We start from the raw sequence: 11,136 nt of genomic DNA on the forward strand, positions 1-11,136 counted from the left end.
CCCCTCCCTTCTAAATGCCACAAGCCATCTGATTGCCTCGTTCGGGAGGCAGGGGAGGGAGGGGGGAGGCGCGCTGAGTCCTCACTCCTCCCCCCTCCCTCCTGCCTCCAAAACACCGCAAGCCAGCTGATTGCCGCAGGCAGGAGGCGGGGGGAGGCGGGGGAAGGCGCTGATCCGCGGGGTCTGCTGGCGGCCGGGAGGCACTGTGGGGAGGAGGGGCTGTGGAGAAAGCAGGCAACCAAACAACGTAAGAGTGGAGCATTGCACAACTTTAAATGAGTATGTTCCCTAATTGATCAGCAACGTAACAACGAAACAACGTTAAGCAGGACGACTTTAAGTGAGGAGTTACTGTAAATCCCAGAATGATGTTTGCTTTTTTTGCAACAGACAGTGTTACACTATTGATTTATATTTAGCTTGTGATCCACTGTGACCCCAGTTCCCTTTCTGCCAAACTCCTTCCCATTTGTATGTGTGCAACTGATTGTTCCTTCCTAAGTGGAGTACTTTGCATAGAATTTCATCCTATTTACTTCTGGCCATTTCTCCAGTTTGTCCAGATCATTTTGAATTTTAATCCTGTCTGCTAAAGCAGTTGCAACCCCTCCCAGCTTGGTATCGTCCACAAACTTTATAAGTGTCCTCTCTATGCCATGATCTAAATCATTGATGAAGATATTGAAAAGAACTGGACCCAGAACTGATCCCTGCAGGACCCCACTTGATACATCGTTCCATCTTGACTGTGAACCACTGATAAGTACTGTCTGGGAATGGTTTTCCAACCAGTTACGCACCACCTTATAGTAGCTTCATTTGGGTTGTATTTCCCTAGTTATTTTATCAGAAGGTCATGCAAGACATTATGAAAAGCCTTATGAAAGCCAAGATATACCACCGATATCAGCTCCCCCCCAGCCACAAGGCTTGTTACCCTGTCAAAGTAGGGTGACCAGATGTCCCGATTTAATAGGGACAGTCCTGATATTTGGGGCTTTTTTTTTATATGGGCTCCTATTACCGCCCACCCCCGTCCCGATTTTTCACACTTGCTGTCTGGTCGCCCTATGTCAAAGAAAGCTGTTAGGTTGGTTTGACATGATTTGTTCTTGACAAATTCATGCTGTTGCTTATCACCTTATTATCTTCTAGGCAGAGATGATCAGTGCACGGTCATAAGGAGGGAGCACAACCCCAGAACAGTGTGAGTCACTACCCTCACACAGGCAGCCGCTCCCCCCACCCCCTCCCCCGGAAAGCAGCACACACACACACACACCCCTTGGAAGAAGTGACCACTCCATGCAGCTCCCAACTGTTCCTCCTGCCTCTGCCTCTCCCTGCCCAGCCCAGCTCCTCTCAGCTCCCCCACAGGGAGGGGGACGACCACACCGTGTGATGATCAACCTTGGGGGACATGTAACCCCGCATGCCCCCCCCTCGTGTCACCTCTGCTTCTAGGTGTTTGTAAATTGATTGTCTTTCAAGTTTTGCCTAATGGAAAACTGTTGTAGTAGATTCCTTACGAGGCGTATTAGCACATCTCTATGGCTCCACGGAGCAGCGTGGTAATACTAATATTTCCATACTATAACTCAGTGGTTTGAGCATTGGCCTGCTAAACCCAGGGTTGTGAGTTCAATCCTTGAGGGGGCCACTTAGGGATTTGGGGCAAAAATCAGTATTTGGTCCTGCTAGTGAAGGCAGGGGGCTGGACTCGATGAGCTTTCAGGGTCCCTCTCAGCTCTATGAGAGAGGTATATCTGTCTATATTATTATTGTATGTCAAGCACGGAAGACTTTAAGGGTACGTCTACACTACACAGCAAAGAAAAACCTGCGGCTGGCAGCAGCCGACGTGGGCTCGTGAGGCTCATGCTGCAGGGTTATTTCATTGCTGTGCAGACTTCCGGGGCTTGGACTAGAGCCGGAGCTCTGGGACCCTCCCATCCTGAAGGATCCTAGAGTCCTGGTGCCAGCCCCAGTCCGGAAGCCCACACAGCCCCGCAGCACAGGCCTCGTGAGCCTGAGTTGGCTCGCACGGGCCAGCCGCGGGTTTTTCTTTGCTGCGTGGATATACCCAAAGGGCAGCACATCCTTAGCAGTGAAGATGGGTCATGATCTGGCCCAGCACTTAAGAACATAAGAACGGCCACACTGGGTCAGACCAAAGGTCCATCCAGCCCAGTATCCTGTCTACCAACAGTGACCAATGCCAGGTGTCCCAGAGGGAGTGAACCTAACAGGTAATGATCAAGTGATCTCTCTCCTGCCATCCATCTCCACCCTCTGACAAACAGAGGCTAGGGACACCATTCCTTACCCATCCTGGCTAATAGCCATTAATGGACTTAACCACCATGTATTTATCCAGTTCTCTTTTAAATGCTGTTATAGTCCTAGCCTTCACAACCTCCTCAGGCAAGGAGTTCCACAAGTTGACTGCGCTGTGTGAAGAAGAACTTCCTTTTGTTTGTTTTAAACCTGCTGCCCATTAATTTCATTTGGTGACCCCTAGTTCTTGTATTATGGGAATAAGTAAATAACTTTTCCTTATCTACTTTCTCCACATCACTCATGATTTTATATACCTCTATCATATCCCCCCTTAGTCTCCTCTTTTCCAAGCTGAAAAGTCCTAGCCTCTTTAATCTCTCCTCATATGGGACCTGTTCCAAACCCCTAATCATTTTAGTTGCCCTTCTCTGAACCTTTTCTAGTGCCAGTATATCCTTTTGGAGATGGGGAGACCACAGCTGTACGCAGTATTCAAGATGTGGGCGTACCATCGATTTATATAAGGGCAATAATGTATTCTCCGTCTTATTCTCTATCCCCTTTTTAATGATTCCTAACATCCTGTTTGCTTTTTTGACCGCCTCTGCACACTGCGTGGACATCTTCAGAGAACTATCCATGATGACTCCAAGATCTTTTTCCTGATTTGCTGTAGCTAAATTAGCCCCCATCAGATTGTATGTATAGTTGGGGTTATTTTTTCCAGTGTGCATTACTTTACATTTATCCACATTAAATTTCATTTGCCATTTTGTTGCCCAATCACTTAGTTTTGTGAGATCTTTTTGAAGTTCTTCACAGTCTGCTTTGGTCTTAACTATCTTGAGCAGTTTAGTATCGTCTGCAAACTTTGCCACCTCACTGTTTACCCCTTTCTCCAGATCATTTATGAATAAATTGAATAGTTGCATAAAGTTCAGCCCCTGAGTATCCCCATTGAAACCAATGCTTTGCCAGATTGGGGCCGTAGTGGATGGCATGGCGGAGTAGCCCTCGGCAGGTCCCCGTGCAGTCACTGGACTAGAATGGAAATCGTTGCCGACAATACATTAGAAAGGCAATGGGAGGGGAGGGTCCAGCACAGCGGGTCACTGGCTGCACAGAGGCGGGCCCCCACCCCAAGGGACACGGACTCTGCACCCAACCCTGCCACAGCGCAAGGGCTAGGCCTGCCCCAGAAACACCCTGGGGCCCTGCTACTCCCCGTCGAGCGCACCCCAATAGCAAGCGAGAGTCTCGCACACACGCCCAGCCCTGTGCCCCAGTCCAGGTGTGGGGCAGGCAGGCTCAGAGCAGCAGGATCCAAGTGTGGAGGGGCTTAGTATGGGGGGATCCAGGTGTGGGGTGAGAGGGTTCTGTGAGGGGCAATCTGGGTGCAGACAGCTTGGTGGGGAGCCTAGGAGCAGGGGAGATCTGGATGCACAAGGGCTCGTTTGGGGGTTCTGGGTGCAGGGGGAATGGGACTCGGGAGGGGGATTGGGCGGATGGGGGGCAGCTCCCTGTACAGTGGCGGCTGCTGACGGAGTCATTCCTTGCCACTAGACACTGATGCGTTCGTCTACTGGTAACCATGTGTAACCCCGTTGGAGTTTAGCGAGCATGGCCCCTTTCAATCTTTGTGCTGAGGGCAGGAAGGGCTGATTGTTCCGGGAAGAGGAAGCGCTGTTTTGGGGGAGGGGGAGCAGGGAGAGCAACAGGGTGTGTGTGTCTGGAGCTCCAGACAGCAGAGCTGCAGCACGCAGACCCTCACAGGGTACGTCTACACTACAAACCCAAATCGATCTACATTTGGTTGACTTACAGCCACCGCAGCATTTAGTGCAGTGGGGCATGTCCACACTTTTCTGTCGGTGGTGAGCGTCCTCACCAAGAGCGCTTCCGGGGCAGTGGCAGCTGGGATCAGGGTCCGAAACCCCCTGCTTCCTCCCTATCCACAAGGTTTGTTACCCTGTCAAAGAAAATAGGTTGGTTTGAAGTATCAGGGGGTAGCCGTGTTAGTCTGTATCTGTTAGTCTTTAAGGTGCCACCAGACTCCTTGTTGTTTTTGTAGGTTGGTTTGACATGATTTGTTCTTGACAAATCCAGGCTGACCGTTACTTATCACCGTATGAGGTGACAGGGACACCATCATAGGACCTAACCACATCAGCCACACCTTCAGGGGTTCGTTCACCTGCACATCTACCAATGTGATATATGCCATCATGTGCCAGCAATGCCCCTCTGCCATGTACATTGGACACACCGGACAGTCTCTACGCAAAAGAATAAATGGACACAAATCTGACATCAGGAATTATAACATTCAAAAACCAGTAGGAGAGCGCCTCAGTCTCCCTGGTCACTCAATAACAGACTTAAAAGTGGCAATTCTTCAACAACAAAAAACTTCAAGAACAGACTCCAACGAGAAACTGCAGAACTGGAATTAATTTGCAAACTGGACACCATCAAATTAGGCCTGAATAAAGACTGGGAGTGGATGGGTCATTACACAAACTAATTTCCCCATACTCATTTCCCCCTACTGTTACTCACACCTTCTTGTCAACTGTTTGAAATGGGCCACTCTCATTACCACTACAAAAGTGATTTTTCCTCCCTTGGTATCCTACTGTTAATTGAATTGTCTCGTTAGCACTGACCCCCCACTTGGTAAGGCAACTCCCATCTTTTCATGTACTGTGTATATATACCTGCTACTGTATTTTCCACTCCATGCATCTGATGAAGTGGGCTGTAGCCCACGAAAGCTCATGCCCAAATAAATTTGTTAGTCTCTAACGTGCCACAAGGACTCCTCGTTGTTATCACCTTACGATCTTCTAGGCACAGATGACCTGTGTCTGCTGATCGGGGGGAAAGGGGGGGCCCACAACCCCAGAACAGCTGGAGTCACGACCCCCACAGGCAGTCCCCCCTCCTGGAAAGCAGCGACCCCTTCCTGCAGCTTCCAGCTGTTCCTCCTGCCTCTGCCACTCTCTGCCTGGCTCTCTGGCTCAGCTAACCTCAGGGAGGGGGTCTGGCCACATAGAATCATACAATATCAGGGGTGGAAGACACGTCAGGAGGTCATCTAGTCCAGCCCCCTGCTCAAAGCAGGACCAACACCAACTAAATCATCCCAGCCAGGGCTTTGTCAAGCTGGGCCTTAAAAACCTCTAAGGATGGAGATTCCACCACCTCCCTAGGGAACCCATTCCAGTGCTTCACCACCCTCCTCGTGAAATAGTGTTTCCTAATATCCAATCTAGACCTCCCCCACTGCAACTTGAGACCATTGCTTCTTGTTCTGTCACCTGCCACCACTGAGAACTGCCTAGCTCCATCCTCTTTGGACACCCGCTTCAGGTAGTTGAAGGCTTCTATCAAAACATCTCCCCCCCCGCCCAAACTATTGTAAAGAAGGCTTTAGACACATACAAAACACACACAGACTAGCCTATGAAAAAGAGTTAACACTTTATACCAGAGATAAGGGGGCTATTTTTTCCCCACCACAGACACTTTTTTTTCTTTTCTAATGTTTTTTCAATCTAAACGTTGTTCAACCAAGGAATTTTTCAACAAATAAACTTTTAAAACATTAATCAAAGGGAACATGCCTGTAGATTTCTTTATTTACAGCATTTATGTAAATCTAGTTTTGTATCAGGAGTTAAATTACTTTTTTGTTCTTTAAAAATGGTAAAAAGATGACCTCATAAAAGCTTTGGCTAACCTTTATATTAGAGCTGTCAAGCGATTGAAAAAATGAATCGTGCAATTAATCACACTGTTAAACAATAATAGAATACCATGGACTTACATATTTTTGGATGTTTTCTACATTTTCAAAGATATTGATTTCAATTACAACACAGAATACAAAGTGTACAGTGCTCACTTTATATTTATTTTTGATTACAAATATTTGCACTGTAAAAAACAAAGGAAATAGTATATTTCAATTCACCTAAGACAAGTACTGCAGTGCAATCTCTTTCTCATGAAAGTTGAACTTAAAAATGTAGAATTATGTACAAAAAAATAACTGCATTCAATAAAAAGCTGCCGCCCCCAGCACCAGCGGGTGCCCAAGAGCCCCCCCTTCAGAGCAGCAGCTGCACCCCCAGTGCCCCCCAGAACACCAGAGATTTAGTCAGGGGTAGATAGTACAAGTCATGGGCAGGGCACGGGGCCATGAATTTTTGTTTATTGCCCATGACCTGTCCATGACTTTTACTAAAAATACCCATGACTAAATCTTAGCCTTAATTATGATCAGCTAGGCTGACCGCTGGCATAACATGGGCACATCCAGGGGCACCTAATTCCCTGTGAAATGGGTGTCTGTGAAAAACCAGCCCACGCTCGTGTTGCAGGCGGACACAGTAAAGTATCAGGAAGAAGGGCCCGATCCTATACTTATTGACACCCATGGCAGTGTTGCCCTTGGCTCTGAAGGGAGCAGGATGGGGTCCTAAGGGCGGGGGTGGAGGGCAGAGAATTGTGACTTACTGACTGCCAGGACAAAGATGGCAAAGATTCCAATCACCTGCCAGAGGCGTAGCCCCCAGAAAACCACGGTCTCAGAAGTGACGGGGTCCGGTTTCTTTTTGGGGGGTTCAGTGGTGGCCTGGAGGAGGGAGAAGAGTGGTTAATGAATTGCAAATGTCACCATAACACAGCAGAAACCTTTCAGTGACTGAGGAAGACAGGTCACCCATCCACAGCACTGAAACCAATGGGCCTCACCCATGGAGCTGCGTCGCCCAATGATCGAGAACTCCTTAAATCAACGCACTGAGGCTAGCTTGCAAGGCACGGCACTGTGGGCTTCATTGAGCGTGCCGGCAGTGTTGCCAACTCTCACGATTTTACAGCAAGTCTCACGATATTTTGTGGTGGGGGTTTTCTGAAAGTCCCAGCTCCCGGAGTCATGGGATGATGCAAGAAACTCAGCTTTACTTTAAAAAGAAAATGAGAACGCCTTATGTCAAAGCACTGAGGCTTGCAGGCATGACTGTGATAAGGGCATGCACAAGGAGGAGAGCAAACAAGGGCACAGGCACCCCCAATCAGTGGGGACACAGACTTCTCCAGGGCCGTGGGGGGGAGAGTGAGCTCCTGGGCCGGGGGCAAGAGATGGCAGCTCCTCCAGCCCTGGGGCTTCAGGGGGAGAGAAGGAGAGACAGCTCCACCAACTGTGACCTTGGGGATGCAGCAGGGAGAGGCAGCTTCTCCGGCCGCAGGGGGAAGAGAATAGGCAGCTCCTCCAGCCATGGTGGGCACAAAAAGTGCTCCTCCAAAAGCGGCCATTCCTCTGCACGCCCCCTAGTATGACTGTAAGGAACATAACTATCCCAGACTGTTCTGCATGGGATCGGCTCAGCACACGCTGAATACCCCAAGTCCTGTCAAAGAGGGAACTGAGCTCAGTGTAAAACACGGTCTGAGTTCTCTGGCGGCGAAGGGAAGTCTCCTCGTTGGTTGTTCCATTGTGTTGGTCTGGAATCTAGAGGGGATGGCCACGTGGCATCCCACTCACCTGCCCAAACACCCATGGAAATTCGGCACAAGGACTGCAAGATCACTCAGATAGGATTTAGATGGCCGTGCACCAAATAAGAATCGAGGCAGACCAAAAAATCAGGTAGAACATTTTAATCAATGGCATCAAGTGTGGCCACTAATTTTCTTTTACGTTTCTTAATGTGCTCTAATAATCGCTGGTCTTGGTGTGAAGTCTGGCTAGAGAGACAGGCCTGTCCTACAACTAGGCCAGGGGTGGTCAACCTGAGCCTGAGAAGGAGCCAGAATTTGCCAATGTACATTGCCAAAGAGCCACAGTAATACGTCAGCAGCCCCCCATCCGCTCCCCCACCCTGCTCCCAGCGCCTCCCACCCACCAGCAACCCTGCCAATCAGCGCCTCCCCCTCCCTCCCCGCACCTCCCAATCAGCTGTTTTGCGGCATGCAGGAGGCTCAGAGGGGAAGGGGGAGGAGTGAGGGCACGGCAGGCTCATGGGAGGGGGGCGGGAAGGGGTGGAGTGGGGGCAGGGCCTGTGGCAGAGCCAGGGGCTGAGCAGTGAGCACCCCCCGGCACATTGAAAAGTTGGCGCCTGGAGCTCCAGCCCCGGAGTCGGTGCCTATACAAGAAGCTGCATATTAACTTCTGAAGAGCCACATGTGGCTCCGGAGCCACAGGTTGGCCACCCCTGGACTAGGGCATGAGATCTGAGTTTAAGGTTAAAGGAGGGTCTTGTGGCTAAAGCACTGATCCAGGACTTGTGAGCGCTGGCTTTGCTTCCTGCCTTGCCACAGATGCTGGGTGCCCATTGGAAAGTCACTTCATCTCTATTTCTCCATCTCTAAAGAGGGGATACTACTACTTCACAGGGTATTTGTATTAATGTTTAATCCGATGTTATGGTGATGGGGGAGGGGCAGATAAGTAGACAGACAGAGTGCCCCAATGGGCACCGCTTGAAACTTACAGTCAGGAGATCTTGGTTCTATATCCAGCTTTGTCTGTGTCGTCTTGGACAAGTCACGGCAACGCCCCGTGCCTCAGTTTCCCCCACTTGTTAAAGAGGAGGGATAACGATACTTTCCTATCCCTGTAAGCTGCTTTGAGATCTACGGATGGAAAGCATTATTATATGGGCTAAAATATCTGGGTTCAAAGAGTAAATGCTCTGAGCCAGATCATCAACTGGTGTAAGCTGACTACAGTGGTGGTATCCTGATTTACACCAGCTAAAGATCTGGCCCTGTTCTAGTAACCATCAGAGAATCAATATTTGATGTACTAAGGATGAGTTTCATGCATCTGGTGATAGTAACACTCCAGCAGATGTACTTTGTAGCTAACCCTTGTCACTGTTTTGGGCTCGCTAGTTATTTATTTGTTTGGCTTGTAAGCGTCTGAAAGTCAAGTACATTGCCAGGATAGTGCCCTAGAGCGTCGCCCCCACTTCTCCACCCCGCACAGAGGTCATACAGCTTCCACTCAGTGCAAAGGTAAAAGGTTCAAAATGGGGTCCCTGCTACGACATGCCACCGCTCCAGCATTAAGAGAAGCAGTCTGAGTTCTCGATGAAGTCTCAGAAATAGAGTTGGGCAAATAATGGATTGTTTGGTCTGCTGTCAATTCCGGGGGGGGCGGAGTTTCTGGTCGAACCAAAATTGAAATTTTTGGTGAATTGAAAAGTCAAATACATTTCCATTTCAGGTCGAATGAAACATTTTGTTTTGACAACATCGTCACGTTTCGTTTCAGTTTTGCTTGTTTTGCAATGTTTTTGCTTAATAAAATTAAAGGCCAGCTTGAACTCCCCCAAAGTTATGTTGAATGAAAAATTCAAGTCTTTCGTTTCCAAAATGGCCAAAGGAAACGTTCCACATTTTCCAGAATTCTTGGCGTTTTTTCTCAACCGAAACAATCTGGCGAAACTGACACGAAGCTGGGACACTTTCTGGTGTTGACGAAGCTGCATTTTTTGCCAGCAAAAAAAGTTGGGGCCAAAAACATTCACCCAGGAGTGAAAATGGGCCACAAAACATCCCTGATTTCTACCCATAGGAGCTATGTACAGAGCTCATAGAATATCAGGGGTGGAAGGGACCTCAGGAGGTCATCTAGTCCAACCCCCTGCTCAAAGCAGGACCAATCCCCAGATAGATTTTTACCCCAGTTCCCTAAATGGCCCCCTCAAGGATTGAACTCACAACGCTGGGTTTCATAGAGCCAATGCTCAAACCACTGAACTATTCCCTCCACCCCTAATGAAGCGTGGATGAAGGCACAGACACTAACGTTCTGTAGCTAGGGCTCTGTCTCCTGCACTCACACGATGACATCAGCTTCTCGGCCCTTGTTTTTAAATAAATTATCTTTCTAGCCCGCGCTGTTGTGAAGAAAACATAATTGCGCTGTACGATGCACCCGGCCCCTTGCTCTGCTGTTGCTGCTCTAACGGGACCATCCTCCCCTCCCCAGGTGCCACTCTGTCATTGCCAGGTGGGCACGGACCACCCTCTTCTTGGTGAGGTTTCCCTGAGGTGCTGCCTAGTGGGGTTGTGCATATACTTCCCCGGAGTGCTTTTCCTAGCCTTCATTTGGTGCAATTACAGGGACTCACGGGAAGCAATCAAGAGGAAAGACGGTCCCCTGGTTAGGGCACCAACCTGGGAGACCAGGGTTGAGTTCCCTAGTCTGCCTCAGACTCTCTCTGACTGTGGGCCAGTGACTCAGTCTCTCTGGCCCAGATCCTTAAAGTACTTAGGTGCCTAATTTTTATTGAAATCAATGGAAGTTGAGACCCTAAATGCCTTGGAGGGTCTTTGTGCCTCCGTTCCCCCTCTGTTCAATGGGGGGGGGGGAGACAGTACTGCCCTACCTCACTGGGATGTTGGGAGGATACATAGGGTAAAGGTTGTGAGGTGCTCAGAGAGTACAGTAACTCCTCACTTAAAGTCGTCCCGGTTAACACTGGTACGTTGCTGATCCATTAGGGAATATGCTCATTTAAAGTTGTGCAATGCTCCCTTCTAACGTCGTTTGGCAGCCACCTGCTTGCAGGAAGAGCAGCCCATTGCAGCTGGCTGGCGGGGGCTTGGAACCAGGATGGACCGGCAGCCCCCCCCCCATCAGCTCCCTGCTCCCCCAAGTTCCCTATGCAGCAGCCGCCCAGCAGGCGATCAATTGCCGGCAGTTCAGCTGTCTCTCCCCCCACTGCCCTGTGCTGCTCCTGCCCTCTGCCTTGGAGCTGCTCCCGGGAGCCTCCTGCTTGCTGTGCAGGGGTGCAGGGGGGGAGAGGGGTGCTAATGTCAGGGTGTCCCCTTCCCCCC

At 49.6% G+C, this 11,136-nt stretch overlaps 1 protein-coding gene across 1 annotated transcript in view; it reads right to left on the reverse strand.

Annotated features, from left to right (window-relative positions):
- Positions 1 to 11,136, reverse strand: part of TMIE (transmembrane inner ear) — a 68,306-nt gene that overhangs the window by 36,415 nt on the left and 20,755 nt on the right. Inside the window, exon 2 of the mRNA XM_026651992.1 lies at positions 6,802 to 6,919. Within this exon, the coding sequence (XP_026507777.1) occupies positions 6,802 to 6,919 (118 nt within the window). The remainder of the gene's footprint in view (positions 1 to 6,801; positions 6,920 to 11,136) is intronic.

This window comes from Terrapene carolina, unplaced genomic scaffold, assembly GCF_002925995.2.
Source record: "Terrapene carolina triunguis isolate 2854851 unplaced genomic scaffold, T_m_triunguis-2.0 Scaffold111, whole genome shotgun sequence".
In the NCBI taxonomy this organism is placed as follows: domain Eukaryota; kingdom Metazoa; phylum Chordata; order Testudines; family Emydidae; genus Terrapene; species Terrapene triunguis.